The 21,425-nt window shown below is 35.9% G+C and overlaps 1 protein-coding gene across 1 annotated transcript in view; it reads right to left on the minus strand.

Annotated features, from left to right (window-relative positions):
* The window catches only part of WDR72 (WD repeat domain 72), a 119,286-nt gene that overhangs the window by 33,249 nt on the left and 64,612 nt on the right, over nucleotides 1-21,425 (minus strand). Inside the window, exons 16-17 of the mRNA XM_013957299.2 lie at nucleotides 20,354-20,436; nucleotides 14,627-14,738 (exon numbers count right to left, since the gene is read on the minus strand). Of these exons, the coding sequence (XP_013812753.1) occupies nucleotides 14,627-14,738; nucleotides 20,354-20,436 (195 nt within the window). The remainder of the gene's footprint in view (nucleotides 1-14,626; nucleotides 14,739-20,353; nucleotides 20,437-21,425) is intronic.

Here is a 21,425-nt window from a genome sequence, read left to right on the forward strand (position 1 = left end):
TTTAGCCAACAGAATTTGATAAACAAGATTCTTAAAGCTTTCTGTTTTGTTGCAAAGCTTTTACTGCTTGAATCCTAAAAACACAGAATACTAAGAACCCTATGACCATCTTGTATAAGAGAGACAGCTTCGCCTCACACCTCCCCCTCACTAACTTGATATATAATTTCAAATATCACACAGACAGCTGGACAAAATACTGAAAGCTTGCTCATTTTGTAGTATTATATTCTTATCTATTGGAGCTATAAATAAATACAACATTAAGTATTTATCTTTAAGATAGTCTATAAAATATAAAATACACAGCAATATACCTGGTCACTGATCCCCAAATTAGCAATCCTGACAACCATAATCTACTTCATGGAGAATCATGCTATTCATTCATCATTTTAGGAAAATTGCAACTGCAGAGTTAAGGTTCAAACAGTAATACCAAGTTTTAATGGGGGGAGAGGAGGTGGGGAGGAGGAGGAGGAGGGGAGAGAACAGGGGCTTTTTACTCCAGAGCAGCCCTACCCCTTAAAATCCTCTCTAGGTAGCAGAACACAAATGGTGAAAGCCACATTTTAAGAGGTACTGTCAAATAGCAAAGAACAGTTCAAGAACACTGCCTTATAGTATCTGTGAGCTATGTAAGAGCACAACTAAAAGCCAGCATATATATGCGCTGATCATTAAAGACCCTTCATCAAAACCAGCTTACTCCAACCTAACTTCTTAAGGCAAATTATTCCCTTATAAACCATGGAACAGAGAAATTGTTTTGCAAACATGGCTGCTATGCACAACTATCACAAGGTATTGCAAGGACGGTGGTTCACTTTGTCCCCTCCTTCTATCAGGCTACCCTTCCTGTGTGATGCCTTGCTCTCCCAGCACACCAGGGAGGTAGGTCTGCTTGCTGTGCCTGTTCTTTAGATTGGGCCTTTTACTGATGCTTTAGCTTTTTTTCTAGAATACCTGTCACAGACATAAATCCTTAACCACCCACAATTCCTATTTTAAAATATTCCTGACCATGCAACTAAACTATTCTCTTTCATAACACTGAGGAAAGGAGAGGCTTACATTCATGTTTTTTTTTTTTAAATTATTTCTTGATATAGTCCATTGCCAGCAATACATTTCATATGATATACCATATATTATGCCTTGACATGGATACAACGGTCACTGGTTAAAGGGTTTCCTTTTAAAACTTTCAGTAGGCACACGCTAATTAAATAACTAATTCCTTCCTATGGGTTGAGAATGGTCTTATTCTGCTAACGTTATCTGGACACACCTATTTGAAAGATCTCCCTCATTTATGTCAAAATGTCGTGCTTTCCTGAAACAGATTAAAACTAGTGCCTGCCTAACCTACATAATACAAAAATAGATTGTTTTTTCAGTCAGCATAAAGATTTATTGATGTTCATTGTCAGCATTAACCTCTCCAGTCTGGTGAGATGTAAAACCTTGCCAGCACTCTGTTGCCAAAAGAAACAGAAAATTTAGCAATAGGGCATTATCAATATATAAAACTGAACAGAGCTGCTTTACTAAAAAGTCAGATCTACTTTCTTTTTAATTTAATTTTGGACCTTAATGAAAAAGTAAATGCAAAACTTTCACTGATACTAGCATGGAAGAGAAAAAGAATACATGGACCAGCTATAAATTATTCTACAGAAAATACCTCCAGGATTCAGTTTCTGACTTCACCCTCTTCACTAGGCTATCTGAGCATCTTCTAGTAGTGCAGCAGGTGATGCGACTAACATCCATCAAATGAGAACAATACAGGCACCTGGTCTTTAGGGAATTAGTGATAGGTATCTTAAATGTGATGCAAGTCGAGTTTTTCCAAGTGTAGGGAAAAAAAAACTTCAGCTGATATACTTACTGGAATTTGAGAAAGAATTACTCAGGTGTACTGGAAAGTTTTCTGCATTATCTTCATTATCATTTGAACAACATATTTATTTGTGTAGTACTGTGCAAAAAGTGAGTAGGAAATAGAATGCTCAGGTAGAATAGGATACTTGGTGGCTCTTAACTCTGGGCTTAAAATAAAGCATATGCTGAAGCACTAGATAAGGACCAGGGATAACAGGAAAAACTACTGAACAGTATTCCTTATTAAATTTCAGAAACTGGAAGTCATATTGTGCTGATTTGCTCTAAATACCTTCCAAATATGAAATACTATTTATTAATGTTTATCTGCTTTAAAAAGACAATGAGCTCATCATTATATAAAACAGGACTAAAGAAAACTGTCTACTCTGAGGAAATAAGCTAGTTCAGGTCTGACAGTATGCTAAAAAAATAAAATCCAGGGTTACTATGAATACAAAAATGTTACCACAGTTTAGCAGGTTTTATGGACTGGAGGTTCTTCACATGCATTAGGATTTGAACCAGTAATGGTGAACACAGGGCCACTCTAGAGCTGTTTTACAGATTTTGCTTGGCTTTTACTGGTGTCTAGTAAGAAGCATTAGGAAAAATGCAGCAGCAGCTGCCATAACCTAATGATCTACTGTGCTACCATAATTGTGTACAGTAAGTCTGCAGTAGTCATACTACTGCTCTCCTGGTGACACCAAGGAGAGCACGAGGCAGCAATGTGCCCTTGTGGCCAAGAAGGCCAATGGTATGCTGGGGTGCATCAGGAAGAGTGTTGCCAGCAGGTCAAGGGAGGTGATCCTCCCCCTCTACTCAGCCCTGGTGAGGCCACATCTGGAGTACTGCGTCCAGTTCTGGGCTCCCCAGTACAAGAGGGATGTGGCACTACTGGAGCAAGTCCAGCGAAGGGCTACTAAGATGATTAGGGGACTGGAACATCTCTCTTATGAGGAAAGGCTGAGAGAGCTGGGCCTGTTTAGCCTGGAGAAGAGAAGGCTGAGAGGAGATCTTATCAATGTGTACAAGCATGTGAAGGGAGGGTGTCAAGAGGATGGGGCCAGACTCTTTTCAGTGGTGCCCAGCAACAGGACGCGAGGCAATGGGCACAAACTGAAACACAGACACTTCCATCTGAACATGAGGAAATATTTTCACTGTGAGGGTGACAGCGCACTGGAACAGGTTGCCCAGAGAGGTTGTGGAGTCTCCTTCTCTGGAGATATTCAAAACCTGCCTGGATGCAATCCTGTGCAACATGCTCTAGGTGACCCTGCTTGAGCAGGGGGGTTGGACTAGATGATCTCCAGAGGTCCCTTCCAACCTCAACCACTCTGTGATTCTGTGAGAGCATATTTCTGAAAATACAGAGTGCTTTTTTTTAAATGAAAGTTTATTAGTGTAAGAAGCATAGGAATACATGATGAATTTGTCTTCAAAGTAATGTTGGGAAGTAAAAATGGAATTAACTATTTTTATAAGTATAAAAAGATTAAATTTACTCCAAACTTTGACACTATTTCAGACTTCCCAATGACTAAAATGGGCTTTGAATGAAAGCTTTTAATACTTCAATAAAGTCAACTATAGACACACTGAAGAGAGATATTTATATCTCAGGCAAAAAGTGTTTTCTTCCTTCTTTGTTACCTTAACTGCTTCAGGAAACAGCCTAACACAGAATTAAAGGCTTGAAAGAGCTCAGATTACTCCCTCCTCAAAATATTAGTGGCACACAGTTACATGGAAATGTTAATTCTTGTCACTTGATGTTGAGCACATAAAAGCTGATAGCAAAGCACGTAAAATACATACTTTCATGCAAATGTGCATTCATGAATTTGTGTGTGCTTGTTTTTTGTATTATTCAAAAAGAGATGAAAAATCTACATTTTATCTGTGCTGGCAAAGCTTTTATATAGCACTGTATGTAAACAATATTGTTTGGTACCTAACAGCATTATCTTGCCAATGCAATAAAGTACTGAAGCAGCTACGCTGTTTCTATGAAAATACAGTTTGGAGACTAACTTGGTGTTAAGCAAACTACTCTACAGTTAAGACTGGATTACTGTTTCCTTTATATTTCATTATTAGGGTAAACATTGAGTTGGAGTTTTCCATAAATATTTTAAGATGGTCATTTTTACTTGCTAGAAAACCCCACAGCAATTAATTTTTTTTTTTTTTTTTGAAGAGGAATTACAATTTTTTCTTATTCTAAATCCCTTAGAAAAACAGCCTAGGTCTACGAGATGGAAGAGTCTTCACTAGAATCCTTGGTTAAAGAAAAACAGAGTAAAACCCTACACCTCAGCCTCTGCCCATCTAAACCATGTTCTGTACTTCAAAAATCATGTGGTTTGTATGTAAAATGTATAATTAAACTAGAACATATAAAGACTGATTCTAAAATAACATTCTATAAAAAAATATGCATTTACACAATAGTTTGACTTTTTCCTACAGTACCATAGAAGATTTCTGATAGGAATATTTTGCATGCAATTCTGTCTTATATACAGACTAAATAAAACATGAGAGAAAAAGCTCTGTATAGATCACCATATTATGGTCACAAAGCACAATTAATGCTATTCTATGCTTGAAAGTTTAAAGTTCTTGTTAAGTCGAGCAAGTGTCCTCAGTTATATTAAAGCGAAAGCAAAATAGATTCTGGGTTACATAACAGACATGAGGTGCAAATGGATATACTTTCGTAGCAAGACGTTTAAAAACTGTGGAAAGACATAGAAGAACGTGCAGAGCTGAATACCCTCTCCATCCTGAAATTCAATGGCATTCTGCTCCACATAGGGGATGGATACATATACACCTTCAAATGGTTCAATATTTTCTTGATAAGCAACAAGGGCTTCTTTTGAGGCATTTCCATTATCTGTTGTTCAAGACAGATGTCTCACTGTTTTATTATTAGAGACAGCACAGTTCAATTGCATTGCTCTGCTGAGCGAGCATTAGCTAGGCTCTCAATTTAGATACTAATAATGAACACTTGTATAAATAAAGCAGTTCTTCCTCAGCCTAATTCCAAAACTGCATAATAGAAAATTTCCATCTTACTGAAAACTATTAGCAGTAGTTTTAAGTAAATTCTCCTTTTCTACGAAGACTTTTTAAACAAGCAATACTATTAAGGCATTTAACTTGTCTTAGTGCTAAACAATTACCGCACTACTGTTCAGTTTAATATTTGAGCTGATGTAATTTTATCATTCCCTTTCATTTAAATTAGGGGAGTCATTGGATACTCTGAAATTCCAGGAAAAATATTTCAAACAGTTATGTACTAGCTTCAGGAACCAATTCGGTATCTTATAAAACAGAATATGAAATTCCAAATTGGGAGGTATGCAGTCACTTGCTTTACACATCCTAAAAGAATAAAAAATAACTGCTATTCCAATAACATAGACAACAACTAAACAAAGCATGGGAAAAATTAACTGTACACTGCCGATTGGTCTGACTTCCCAACAGTCCAAGATAATGAAATCCACAGTTGAGAGTATTTTTAAGTACTCGTAGAGTATTTTAGAGTTAGAGTATTATATTGGAGTATTATGAATACAGACAAGGTATTCTAAAATTAGGTTGTTCTGATCTGCAATTATTAGCAATACTAAGCTTCGATACTAATAATGAAGGCCTATATACAGAAGTACTTTTCCTCCCTCCCCCAGTCTGCTTTCCAAAAGATGTAACACAATTTCCAACAAGAGTTATTAGCACAACAAATTCTAGATGTAGTGTTGCAGTTTGAACTGAAATATGCCGAAATTTCCGTTTCATTCACAGGCTTTGTACAGGAGCTGGGTAAGTGAAAGAAGGACTAGGAAAGAGTGGGAACAGGGGAACCAATAAGGTCTATGAGTTATTTGACAGTATGGACAATGGACAGATGAGAATTTGAGGAGTAAGTTAAAGTTTCTGGATATTGCTAAAATAAAGTCATAGAAAGGCATACTTCAGAAACAAACTTAACTAGGGTAAAAACAATAGGTTTTGTTCTCACTATCTTTTCGGATGAAATTAAGAATGATGTTAGATTAGACATAGCTTGGGGAAAAGAAAGTACAACACATCAGAAACTAAAATACTACATTAGAACCTACATACTTACTTTCCATCGTATGTTCACACCTCTCGCACCTCTAAAGGTACGGCCAGGAGGTTTGTTTCATCACTAAAGTGACCCTAGTAATACTTGACGTATGGCTCTGTATAATCTAAACTAGTGAGAGAAAAAGCAGGGACTCAACCAAATAAGGATAACAATTATATGCTATTAGCAAGTCTTTGAACACCGTGCTTGACTAAGAACAATACATGCAAGGAAACATTCAGAATAAGGAAGCAAAATGTGACGAAGAGTGGATTTTCACTGGGTAACAAAACAGTAGAAGACAGAGGCTTCCTCGAGAAAAGCTGGGAACATTGCTTTATAAGTGGAACACTTGGGAGTTCCTTCATTTGTCATTTTGAAGCTGTCACTTAGAACCAGGTTTCAAATTTTTGAAAGACTTGTATTGCACTTTCCCTTGGCTAAATGAAATTTTAAAGGAACAAACAGTAAAGATTCTAAAAACAAACCATGCGGTGATAATTTTATGAGACTGTATTAACAGTAGAGAAAAAGAGTGCCTACTTTTAATGATAAAAAGAAGGTGTATCAGACATTGTTCCCATTCAGTATGTAAAAAACAGAACAAGCACATAGAAACAAAATTGTCCAAGCTACAATGAATTTAAAATACAAGTCATCCTTACTGCCTTCTTGACCAGTGTCCTAGAGGAATCCTATCCTTCCTAATGTTTTGGAGGAGTCTGAGATGGCGCCTGTACAATTTGATTTTGTGTAAAAATACACACCAAATCTGATTTCTGCTACATTAAGGAGTTCTCTGGTAAAATATGACGCATGGAATGAAACAAGCTGTAGTTCTAGAATGAGTCTTTAAGCTTGCTTCCTTTAGTACTTGACCACTAATATTAAAGACTACTGGATCAAAATACAGTTTTAATTGGATATATAGGAGATGATATAGTAGTATAGTTAAACCGCAGGTTAGATGCTAAAATATAACATTGATTTGTATTCTTTTACTGGAAATATTTGTAATATGAAACTAGTATATAATACACTCATTTGTAATGCATATGCAGTACAGAAGAAAGCTACTGCTGTCACCAGCTTATACTCAAAGTTTATTCATCAAACAGAATGCTAGATTAATTGGTTTGCTGTTTCGAGGACTAAAACTAGATTATGGATGAATCTAATTCTCATCAACAGTGACAAAATGTTGATTATACAATCATTTCCTACACTGCTTATTGGTACAAAAAACACACACACACAAAAATTGGCCTGCCAGAGAATTTTTAAAAAATGGCCTGAAGTCTAGTATTTTAAATTAACTTTTCTTAAGTGCATAAACTTGTCCAAATATATACACACATATACAAATATATGTGCATAAATATATACACACACACAGACATATACATATTTGGACACCCTGGCTCCACCACCAAAAATTTCTGCTCTTACTGAAACACTTGCATCAATGAAAAGAACAAAGTGGACAGAGGAAGGAAATTTCATTTTGCAGGTAATTTTTAACATTAGTAAATCTGGAAGAAAACAATTGCTTGAGTGAAATGTTACTTTTATGCAGTGAACAATTTATTATTATAGAATAAAAATATTATCCTTATAATTTTGTGCCTGTGTCGATCTCTGCGATAATACAACAAATATTATGACTTTTCCTTTTGGAAAAGTAAAAATAAAGTATTTCAGCATTGTTGGAACCTCTTCCCTCTCAATACTTACATAACGTTGACAATCCTGACATGACCTTGGAGAGCACTTGATTTTGCTTAAACTGCAATTTGAGACTGAAATTTGTTTAATCACTATTTTTTTCAGCTAGCAGAATCTGGACAATATTGTCAAACTCTGCATAGGCATCTCCCTTCTGTATCCGTGAACTTCAAATAACTTCCTATGTCAAATCTGTAAACATCTCTTTCTTAAATAGTTTCTATTCATTGCTTTCCTCTCTCATTATGCTGATGTATTTACTATCCTTTCTCTTTAAATATTCTTGACCTCAGCACCATCCTTAGCTCTGTTATCCCAATTTCCATCATCAATAGAAGAAAAACCCCTTATCCCAGGTAACATAACTTTTGTAATCTCTCACCTTCAGTCATCACTTCTCCCAAAACCTCCCACATGCTCTCATAACACTACTTCTCTCTCATTTCCTTCAACTTTATTTTCCCAGTTGGCCTCCCATTTTTTCATTAATACTTCTTAAAAAACCTCAAGCTTCCCAACTTTATTTTCAAGGTGCTGTATAGTCTTATCCTGACTCACAAAATACTTGTAATTTTTCATAAGCTCTTTTCAAACATTATTTTATCTGATTATAGATGGTTTGTTCTTCATCTTGTAGTGGAACGAGGGAAGAGGAGAAGCCATAAGAAGAAAGAATGAGTGTCCTATGGTCCATGAAAGAAGAAACAACAGCTCCTGAATTCAGACGAACACAAGGATTGCAAGCAAAACTAATAGATAAGTAAGAGACTTCCTCCTCAAAGGTCTATTGCTGGGAAACTTGCTGTTTTTCTCTATTCCTCTCCCAACATCTTCCGGATGGAAGATGTAACAGGTAACAGAAGAGAGTTAGACTGGAAAAATGTGAGGGAGGCCACACTGGAAGATGAACAGATGTCTGAAGCCAGAAGCCAATCCAGTTGAAAGCTAACAATAACAAGAAAAAATTGGAGCGTAGTGTTTGGTTCAGAAGTTGCACTGGTAAAGTGTGGAAACTCTTCAAAAGGATAGACAGGCTATACAGGAAGAAGGATAATTTAAATCAATTTAATTCCAGATAGTTATTTGTTTCAACCACAGAGATGCTGTGAGGCTCATAAGGCCATAGTTTATACATTTGGAGAATACATGTATGAAATGTAAAGATTTCTTCATGTCAATAATCTCACTTGTTTTTACCAAAACCTATGCTTACCTCATGACAACACTGGCCTAATTCAGATTTCAAGTTTATATAAACAGGAGACTACTTGCTCTAACCAGGTCAGCTCTCACTACATTTTGTAAACAGCATTCAGCATTTTGACACATTGGAGAAATCTCCCACTTGAAAAGAACTTAGTTTGGATTAATGCAAAATGAACTCCATCACTACTAACCACAATCTATTCATCCTGTTGCACTTGCTTGTGGCCTGTGGAAGAGAAGCTCTTGGACATGGGATGACGACATACTCTAGATCTTCATACACCAAACTGAAGATACTTAATCTCAATACCCTTGAAAAATTGAACTACTTTGAGCAAACAGCGGGAAGTACTATTGGTTCCTCTAAAGCAATAAAATCTTTAAAGCAGTCTGCATAGGTTAAATCACCTTAGGTTCCTTCAAATATCTGCATACAAAAACACAGTAAAATTTTTCTCGTGGGTTTCAGAAATAGGTTATTAAAAGCTAGAACAAAGGTTATTAAAAGCTAGAACAAACTCTTCACTTGCTTCCCTTTAGAAAGCCTCTCATAATGAAAAGTGTTATTGTCTGATTCTCTTTAAGACATTTGAATCCTTTTTTTTTTTTTTTAAATCAGAAACCAATTTGCTCATTGTGATTAACACTGGAAAACTGGAAACATTTTGTATGCGTCTAAATTGCAATGTTTCCAGTGAGATTTCTTTATTTCTTCTCTGTTTTTTTTTTTTTTTTTAATTTCAGTTCCTTTGTATGCCCTTATCCTCTTCTCTTCAGCCTTTTCTTCCTCTCTTATTTAACAGAAATCCTCCCGTGAGTTTTCTTTTTCACTGTCTTAATCACTGATTGTACAGGAAGTCAGTCCTCAAGAGAAGAGAGATCTGCACAGAGCTGCACCAACAGCTTTCATTTTCTGGTTATGCCCATTTCTAAGAGTCCCTCATGTTATATCTGGACACCTCTTTCCACTTGCTTGACTACTTGATTCATATTGGATATGGAGTTTAGCTGCAGCAAGACAAAGAAAGTTGCAAAGAATGAATGTTACATATGTCACAAGCCTGAATCCAAACGGGAAGCTAACACAGTATGGGAAAAATGTTAGGATGGGAGGACAGAAGTGTACATTTATCTGAATGCACAATGCTATGCAAGAAATTTATTCCTAACATGTTGTTCAAATTTTCTGGCTGTTTAGAATTTTGTCAGGAAACAAACAATGCAAATTACATTAATATATTATGGTAAATAAGACTATCATATGCCTTTGATATCACTAAAAATGATTGCCCCAGCAATCAGGCAAACAAGGCCAAGTTCCCATTTAAATCACATGTGACCTTGGTGGTGGCAATGGACCAAACAGACTAAAGCCAAGACTTGGGATTATCTTTTGGATTTTTTTGTTTAAATACACAGAGTCAGAACATATATATGGCCTAATACAAAAAGGCAGTAGGTTGTAACAAGACGGTTCAAAAGAAAGTGTCACAAACAAAGCACAACTCCTGTCCTTATCTGCACTTTCTTGACAAAACATTATGACATTGCAGGTGGGAAAGCAGATTTATTTGCTACACAGAAAGACACTGTCACAGAATGACTTCCTAGGAGAGATGTGCATAAAGCAGACATAAAAAGTTGTCTGAAAATGGACAGATTTCCTTCTGAAAAATTCAGACAATAGGAGTCTGAGATCTTCTGCTGCAGGTGACTGTTCCAGTGAACAGAAGCTGTTATATCTGGCCTTTCATTGATTTACCATTACTATCTGAATAGGATTCCTTATTTTAACAAAACATATTGTTATATTGCAGATAAGCCTTTGATGATTCTTTACATTAATCTTTGAAACTCCACTGTTAATTTCACTCTTGTATTTATTAGCAGAAGCTTTTTTCTGCAAGAACCAATTTCTTTAATTGAATAAAGAGCTCCAAAACCACATATAAAAGATGAGGTTATAGCTAATAGCTTTCAAATATACTTAAGAGCTTGAATCATTAGCAGTTTCTTAAACTAATAATTTTGAAGTACAAAACAGAAGTTGTTGCAAGCTAACCTTAGTGGTGTGTCCTTTCATATTTAAATTTTTCACACATCTGAATTGCAGCCTCATTTGTTTCAGAGACAAAGTAAATGAAAGCCTTTATAATGATGTTACATATTTAGGAATAAAGCCTGTAAATTCCTTTCCCTTTTCCAATTCTTGCCATTCCTAGAATATCAAATATATTAATTACTTAATTTAATATCTGAGCATGAACATCACAGTCTTAAAAACTTATCCTCACAATTTTCCTAAAAGGCAATTAAGTCCAGTTATTTGTATTTTGCAAAGAATTGAGGGACACAATGCCAGAATAATTTATACACTGCAACACTGTCTACAATAAGATAGTTTTGGCTTGCTATGCGTTAGAAGAACAGGATCTGAAAATGGCCTGCGTGAAACTGCTTCAGTGCACTAGCTGAATGGAGAGAACAATCCACACAGAACACTCACCTGGAGGTGAGGGAATCTACTTTCTAACTCTTACCCTTGTAAATATTTTGAGACCTTCATGAAAAGTGGAACAATTTCTGTATATGAATTTGAGAGAATTCACTGCAGAATGCCTTGAAGATAAGCAAGAAATTACTCTTGAGGAAGACACGGGTTCAAATCAACTACAGGAGGGACTATCCAATTTCTTTGCATCTAATCACTAGGCTACTGAATGAGAACAGGGGTCGAACTACTGTCCTTCCTCCCCCAAACAAGTTTTGCACATGGTTTGGTATACAGTAGGTATGTATGTCATAAGATCAACTGCTACAAATGAAAAATGAATGAAGAATGACAGAAAATCTAGTTCTATAGCTTATACCAATAAATGTGGATAACTAGATTGCTAAGACTTTAAACGCATTGCCTCTGACCCATGTGGCAGTGGAAAACAGTACCATACTGACAACCTATTAAATAGTACTGTTAAGGTGAGATTATCAGTGTTTAGGAAAAAAGCAAGGAGGAACAACTGAAATGTACTTTCTAGAATTATGACAAATGTCAAAACTAGGGAAAAATCTCAGCTTCTTTGAAGTACTGAGACCACAGAAATCAATGGTAAGATTGCTATCAGTATGTTTGGAACAGGCCCAGAATGATTATCTCTGACTCTAGCATAAAGAAATTGCAACTCTTCGCATTTTTATTTCCTTTTAGCAACAATGGAAGAATGTACTAGGACAGAACACAATTATCCCTTTCTCTGGCATGCTTTACATCAATATCTTTTTAACTCCTTATCTTTATTTCTGATAATAATGTATTATAGTCTTGTACTATAGTCTTTATTCAATTAACAAACAATTCTCTCTGTAAGGAAACACAGAGGAGAATATGACATTTTAAATAATTCAGTAAGTGAAATAGTTTTCTAAATGTTACCACCCATATGCAAGAAGTAAGGATACATGAATCTCCTAAGGTGTAAGAGCTTTCTGAAAAATGACTACATAATATGCTACAAACTTTAAAGATAATAAGGACTGAAGGTCAAATATGGAAGTTTTACTAATCTTTTTAAAGACACCTATTGACTTCAGTGAAAGTTTGAGTTAAAAACCTGAAACAATATTTAGCCTCTAGCTTGATGTCATACAAGGTGACAGCTGCTGTGTAACCCATAAATACTTAGCATTTAGTAAGATATAGGAAGACATTTTAGATGAATGATTAAAAGTGGACAGTTACTTGTCTCAGTAATTATATAGTCTGTGGACTTACTCTTGGATTTTTTAATTTCTACTATCACTACCTGTCACAACTAGTTCTACTCCTTAACATATTACAAATCTGAAAATTTGTTCAATTCTGAACAAACCCAGCAAGTTTTGCAGTGCATATTGCAAAAAACACACAAACTAAAGGAAGAATATTTGTACTATTTACATACTGTGACAAAATAATACAACAAGCTAAAACATGAAGGGAAATGAGAACAAAAAGAAAGTTAACATGGTATTAAATACTCATAATGTAACAGTTCCTTCTCAGTCTTTCTGTATGCTTTCAGTCTTTTCCAGAATACATTCAATCGCTGAACAATTGATGGCGTGTGAAAAAACACACCCTGTTTTACAGAGTATATTCATGCAGTCTGGATCAGACCATGAAAAAAGGCTACATCCTAACCAATGTAAGCACATACGAGTAACGTGCTCATTCTAGCAAGTCAATTTTCTAGTTGAGCTTGTTGAATAAACTGCAAATAATAGCATTAAGAAAAAAAATGATAGTAAACATTACCAGACATGCAAAAAAACAAATTCCCCTTTCAGAGGACAGAAAGCTACAGTAACTCCACTGAATTCATAACTTTTTTGCGCCTTGATACTCGATTAGAATTAAGTAACTATCAATATACAAGGCAACTAGACTCATGTAATCATTTCTGCACACATAACAGAAATTAATTTTCATCTGTTACAGAAGGATTTGAAACAAAACCAAAGACCTAAACAGTTGAAGTTTACAGATGCATGCATTTGCGACTTCCACTTAGTTCCAGTTTCTGTTGTAGTCCATCCATGTCAGAACACTGCACTGAAATACACTCTGAAAATTCAGGAAATTTTGAATCAAATCCAGATCTGAATGCTGTAGCTGGGGATATTTTAGTTACAACGCATCTTGTCCCAAGCCACTTAAACTAATACAATTCAAGGCAATCTCCAGTGTAAGCAATGCATTAATTCATATATGACAATTATTCAAAGCTTTTGAGTTCTGCCATATAAGAGTCCAAGTTATAGAGACATTTTGTTTTGTGGCCTGAAACAAGTATCACTGATCATTTTTAGTATCCTGGAACAAGAAGATCGGTAACAAATTTTCATGACAGACACACACTCAATGAGATTATAAATTAGTTTCCCAAGAGAAGGTTCACTAATAAGATTGGATTTAAAATTTAGGTCACTTACTTTAAGACTCAGCTAATGGGCTAAAAAAATGAGTCAAACTTCATAACATAAATTCAGATTCAATCTTTTATACCATAAAAATTAGCACCATTGTAAAGTTGCAAAGAGTAAGTTTCATGTAAAATGAAATGATCTAATTGTAAAATGCATTTGAGTTCTCCTTGCAGAGAGGTTACTTCTAAAAGAAAAATAAAATATTCTGTATTACATTATGAAGTTATAAAATTTAAGCAATTAATTTTTAGTGCTGTATAAGTCTGATGTCATTGAAAAGATAAATTTGTGAAATTTCTCTTCATTTCGATGATTTACTGACTCTATCTCAAACATGCTGCTTCCTTTATTTTCAAATGTATTTACACTACCAGAGCTATATTCGTACAAAATATTGAACAAGCAAACAAATTCTACCTTTTCTTCTGTAATGCTGAGAGGTGCTGAAAGAGTATAGAAATCCTTTAAGTACTTGACAATCACACAAGAAAACTGATAGCCTGATAAGGTCAGAAATAGGCCACTTGGCTTGTCTTGCACAGAAATAATGTATTATGAACTCATACTCCTAACTTGTTCTGAGCGCTAGAAGTTCTGCTATAAGAATATACCAATAAATTTTCCACTTACATGGCAAAGGAATGTTTTTAATGTATTGCAAATCTATCTGCCTTACCTCCTCCATTTTTGGCACTGTCTGTAACTTACCATTTCCATTCTCTAGTATGGGCAGTGGCTCTCTGCAGACTGCTGTCTTTCTCAAGGTTTTCATAGTCCTTTGAACTTCTGCCAGCAGCACCGCTTGTATTGCCTCAATATTCTGTCATGGATGCAGATTATTACTGGATGATATCAGTATTTCAGTTATTTGTTTGAAATTATCAAATACTTAAATAAGAACCACGAGTTTAAGACTGTTCCATTGGACATCATCAGAAAGACAACATTTACCAATAGCTTCCATGCAGTGATAATCATTTGTCTCTATAGAGATACTAGAAATAAATGCTAACTGGATAGCAGTAAAATCGTGCAAGTTGTCAATGGTGACTGCTGACCACTAACTGAACATTCATTTTCATTAATCTCCAAATCTGAATCAGGAGTCTACTGCCTATTTGATATCAAGGAGACACGCCAGTATATGTTAGTGAAGCATTGACAGTGAGATCAGCTAGTAAGAAATATCTCCAATTGTTTCATGTGTGCAACAATAAGCTGTATACTCTGAGTAAGGATCTCAATTTGACTTTTTTCTTAGAACTTTGGGGGTATAGTCTGTCTCTGAAAAGCTTCATTAACGTTTTCCTATTAGTGGTGATCGCCCATTCCTCTAGCTCAACCACACTAATACTGTATTTTTTGTCTAATACAAGGAGAAGAAACCATTCCAAAAACTCCTCTTAACCATAAGGAACATCTGCTGGAATTATGAGTAGTTTATAAACAGCACTTGCAATACCTGTTGTACAACATATGGGTGTTAAGACAATGTAGTGTGACAACAGTATGACAGGGTTGTTATTTTCCCTTCTCTTCTCTTCACAGGAGAAGCACAAGGAGGACTGGGAAAGTTCAAAGCCCTAAAGCACATGGAGACCTTTCATGAGGGACTCAATCTTTTGCAGTCCTGAGTAAACTTCAGCGTGGGGCAAAGGATAGCCTGCATACCTTTGCCTAATTCTGTATGTCCTACAGAAAAGAAATATCATTTTCCCTCCCTCAAGAAGGTGTTTATTCTCAAGTGCAAGAAATTTCATAAAGGACAGAGATTCTAAAGTTTTCAGGACAGTGTACCACACATCAACTTAAATATGAATTTAAATTGATATGCAGTCTCCCTTTAACTTCCTGGAAGAGAGACAAATTCATCTCATTAATCAAGGATGGTTAATTCCTGGGCTGTCCACACACATTTCCAGCTGTTGTTGCAAATTCAAGTCACTAAAATGAACAAAGGCTGTAGATGTCCTTTGTGAACAAAATACCGTCTTGCAAACAAACATACCACAGCCAGGTAGGTCCACAGTGTGAAAATTCACAGCAAGTGAACCGAGCTCTATGCATTCTGACATAGCACAAGTCCTTCATCTTATTATAATGGCACTTTATTTTACAGGGGAAACCAAAGGCAGCTTCCACTTCCTCACATCCATGCAGCCCTGAGCTTTGGGGATCACAGATCCCAACCTTACAACAAACTCTTACAATAAATCTACAATGATTAAGAAAGAGAAAGAAACAGAGGCATGAGCTGATTGTCCTAGAAAATTTCTGGCAAAAAATACAGTTCTGCAGGTGCATGCAAAAGAACTGTGCATATTTTTCAGAAAATGTCCCTTTTGTTGGGAGACATGCTGCATGCAGCCTACAAAATTGTCCTTTTTTTTTAATGGTTTTCTGATCTGCTAAGAATCTGTCACAAATCTGGATCAGATATTCATTACCTGTATCACTGCTGTGTATGCCAGCCAGGCAGCATTTTTAATATTCAATTTCCTTCAACATCTTAAGAAAGTGTTGCAAATGGCAGAACATGATATTGTGGAGGTACCTGTAAATCTCTGCATGCTACTTGTCTATCCCTTTGTTGAATCCACATTTCCACAGTGCTCAGTGTGGCTTCGCATCTTTAGTTTTGCCCTCTGTATCTTCCCCAACAATTCAAACACCTCATCTAACATTATCAGAGTTAAAAAAAAATCTCCAGAGACCTCACCTATTTCTACCACAAAACAGTCTTCAATTTCCCATGAGCATCCTTCATTTTCTCTGACAGTTTCCAGTATCCTTTAGCATCTGTCTGGACATTTACATTGGCTGTCTTTTTGGCTACTAATATGTGTGTTCATCTTTTCTCCCCATAACACTGTTGTAAATATTAGCCGCTTTTGAGATGGGATTATGATATATGACAGAAATTATGCTTCTTCTAAGTGTATGCATGACAAAGTATAAATAGTACATGTCCAACTATAAATATGGATATTAAAAAGCGAAAGGTAATTGTTTGACTATGAGGATCTGCAGCAGCAATACTAGAGAACAATTCAGAAGGTAAGTGAAGAAGAGTTAAGGCAAGCAGAACTGTTACATCTATACTAAATTGTCCTTTCTATGCTTCATCCACTACTTCCAAGGATTGCTATTGTCTTTATAATGACTGGTTCTGAGGAGAGAAGGCGTGAGACATAGCTTCTGCAGCTGCCCAGGCCATAACCTCCCCAGGGCTGAAGCTTCCTGAAGCTGCCTGCCAGCTGCCTCCATAACACAGAGCCACATCAGGGAGCAAAAAGGAACTACAGATCAAAAACATCAGACTTGCAGCACCCAGGATGCTTTTCTCTAATTCTGACAGCCACCCCCTACTACAAAAACAGATAGAAATACAAAGGTGGGGGGAAGGAAGAGAAGTCTGCAGTGCACTGGCCCAGATGATTTTTGAGCAGTTTTTGAGCATAGATTAATTTTTCATTCTGAAGATCAGCCTAAACAAGGCACAGCTACAGAGGGGATCCACTAGCTAGCAACTGTCAGGAGAATTCTCCAGACACTGATACTGAAGTCACTTGGCTTCAAGTAAAGAGCCAAACACTGTAAAAACATAAATGCATTTAGAGTTTATTTTACTGTATAGTAAAACATGGGCATAAATAAAGAAAATATTAGCTTCTCTGAACTACTTTCAGCTCACAGAGACATCCTTTATATGAAGTGGCCTATGCTTTCAAAGGAAGGTCTTTTGTAATATGTCTTAGAGTCATCCCACCTTATTTTCGATATTTAATGGAAATGAAAAAACTGAAGTGAAAAAGTTACAGATGCACTGCAGGAATCAAGAAAGAGAGGAGAAACTTCAGAGATGATTCATTCCTCCTAAAATCTGAACAGTCCTTCCATGACATCTTTTCCGCCCTGATGAAAGGAGGCGGCTAAAGCAACTACTCTCCTCATGTAGACGCTTATGTCAGAGATCTAAATATGGCATTAATAGTTTTCCCAAAGGGAGAGACTATGCTAAGTAGCCAGCTGAGAATAGAGGATATAAATTTTCTTGTACAGAAAAGGAATACTACAAGATCAGGATTGGGTGGGAGGGCTGGGCTTCCAAATCAGGCCCTAAGAGTTGCACATTAAAGCTATCAGAGGTAACGGAGGAACAGATTATTTAAATATGAAATAAGGACAATTAATGGCAAAAGTAAAATCACTTTTCCTTCATACTGAATATTTTAGGGCAAGCAATTCTTTTCATCCATATCTCTGAAAAGGGCAGTACACTTAAGTAATTTTGGGTTGAGTGAAACATGGTATCAAGAAGCTATATTTTACCTGAAAGAACAATAAAATGCACAAAAAGACTTTTCCTTTAAAATTTTCTGAGAGGGGAAAAAAACCCTGGAAATATTTCAAAAATAGACAGGTTTTTGAAATTTAAGACAGAAAAAGACCTCCCAAAGCCCTTCAACTTTAGTACGTCAGTTATCAGGCACTGAAGTCCAAATCAATCATTTGCAGCAGGTTCTTTCAGTTTGCTTATTTGTACAGAATTTGTTAACAGTACTGTAAAAAGACGAGGAATCAAAAAAAACGCAAGTCCTTTGGATCACGTTTGAGAGTCAGTATCCATCACTGAGAATAGCCATACAAAGAAGTTTTTAAGAGGAGGATAAATACTGATATTTTGGATGAACATATCCAACTGCTTAATCATGCTGCTCAGGATTCGTATGTTGGCCATGAACCTCTGCTTGTACAAAGCAAGGGTTACAGAGCCATCCTACAAAGCATACAAGGTTGTTGGCAGCTGATGACCACAACCTATTGCCAACATCAAAAGTGATTTTGAATGTTACAATACTTACAGCAGTTTGGCTGCAAACAGAAAAAAAGATGTATTACAAAGCTGGTTAACAAAGCTCATTACAGCTACAAAGCTGTCAAAATAATGACAGAATTTGAGTCGAGCTGATATGCATGATATTTGCAGTACTTGACAAGGTAAGCGTCAAGTTAAATTTTAAGTCTTTTCATATGAAAAAAGTGTGAGGTAGCTTGTTCCACACCTCCTCCTCCTGCACACTAACCTCCTTTGGTAGATAAGACCTTTTTCATTGTATGAGTTGCTAAATTCATTGGAAACTAATACATAGATCTCACATAATCAGTTATACTGCAAATACAAGTTTTGTGACTATACAACTCTGCTCTGTAGTTTCAGCAGCTGGCCAGGTCAGCAAGGGATTATAAGGATTTCACTTGACAATTGCAGCTATTGAAACTGAGCTCCTATACTTGATTATTTCAGTAAAAGGATTCCAAAAAGAAAAAGAATCTTATTGTAAGAGGAAATGGGGCAGTCTGTGAGGGAAGGAAAATGTTGAAATAATGTGGAAGATGTGCAGACAGTGGGGCAAATAATAAACAACTGAGAAGTTCAAGATAAAATGCTGAATTAGATTGAATGTGAATATTTGCAGACCATTACTGCCTCTGTCTAATAGAGCAGGGGATCATCACAATGATACTCCTGCATGCTTCTCAGCCCTGGAAAACATTCTCATTTCAGATGCAGAGAGCTGTATTCACTTTAACAAGTAACATCATAAAACAAATTTGGGGGGCGAAGGGAGGGAGGAATTAAATCTCTTGTGGACTAAGTGCTCCTGTCTTCAGTTTCATACTCCTGAACATTAACTAGCTCAAGCTACCATGCAAGTTTATTTGAATACATATTTCCAAAATGAAAAATGATTTCTACATTTCACTATTTAACAGACTATCTCACAGTTACCTGATGACCCTAAAGAAACAGTAATTAATCTCCCTAGAGATCAGAATCTTCACCAGCAATAGGTACAAGCTTAATCTGACCTAGGAACCTGTAATTTACTAAGTTCTCTAATGGTTCTTGAAAGGAATACTAATGAGTAAGGATTTAGGATTAATTGCACATCCATTTAAGAAGGCATTCTGTATTTCTTCTATAATACATTGTTATTGACGTAACATTATAGACCTCTTATTTTCCTGGAGCACAAAATGGCATTTGTAATGTAAGTCACATCTGATCATTAGAGAAAAAGTTGAATCGGATCTTTTAACATATGCTATGAACAAAAAAACGTTAGCAAGAACACCTTACTTCATAATTATTTTTGCTACATTATATCACCTAGATTAAACCCTAGGAGGACATTTATTTTCGCGTATTTATACATGTACTTAAAGCCAAACAGTTTCATGATTAACATATCTCTCACTGAAATAGTCATGTACTTTTCACAGATCATACAAATGGCAGGATTTATGTAATAATTTCACCATAAATCCATAACTATCACATTACATTACACATTCAAAATACTAAATTGCAGCCAATGTCACTTAAAGTCAATGTCACAATTGTAACAATTGACACAGACTATTTCCTACCTTTATAGATTGATCACTCCAACAAAAAATGAGTTTCATCAGTGAAATATTCCCAAAATCAGGGGAATGAGATCTACTTTTATCTGAAAAACATACATAATTTATGAACTCAAGCTATACATACAAGTACATAAATAGAAAATATTTAAATAGATAATATTTAAAGTATGTAACTATAGGTATTGTTATGCAAGTTCTGAAACTACAATATGTGTGTTTTTTTTTTTAACCTTCAAAACAGTACCGGCCTATACAAAAACACACTGAACAACATTTTGTATAGTTACAATTCTGCATGATTTACTTTTCTGCTCTTATAGGGCAATGATACTAGTATATGGTCAAAATGGCTCACTGGTTATGCTTGTAGATATGAAACGAACTCTATTTATGGATGGATTTGTATATGATTTTTTATTACTACCCATCCTGACTTTTCAGATGATTTTCAAAGGAATGTCATGGTTTTGAACTGACAGTTGTGCTAGTTTAGTCCAGTTCTTCATCTGGGCTTCAACAGACTAATATGACTTATTTCAGTACTTTGCCTAAAAGGTTTGATGCCAGACTTATAAGTTGGGTAAACTGGTTGTATGATCTTTTGAGTTCACACAATCTCTGAATGCCAGTGCCATGTCATATCTTGAAGACAGGAAGCTGAATAGCAAGTGGCAGCTGTAAGCGTTTCAGTAGCAAGTTCACAAGTATTCTGACCACCTAATGCGTTGTCCTCCACTTCGGATTCCTGGAGTGGAGACTCAGGCTTGAAAGAATTACACAGATATCTGCACATAATATACACTAGTGTAGTCTGAATGGGCTTGGTATGCTATTCAGTAAATGACTATATAAATGTTAATAAAGAAAGACTGAATCATTGAAGCAATGCTGATGTGAATTAATGGCCTTTTTGATTGTTACTAACTGACACAAGAGCTAATCTGAGGCTACTTTAAACACAAATCAGCCTTTCCGCAAGGACCTCCAGTGATCAGGAACAGTACAGCAAAGATGGTAACTACCTAGCCTAATCCTTTGCTCAGGTACAAGACAGCTTGACTTCAGTTTTGTG

This window comes from Apteryx mantelli, chromosome 15 (assembly GCF_036417845.1).
Source record: "Apteryx mantelli isolate bAptMan1 chromosome 15, bAptMan1.hap1, whole genome shotgun sequence".
NCBI lineage: Eukaryota > Metazoa > Chordata > Aves > Apterygiformes > Apterygidae > Apteryx > Apteryx mantelli.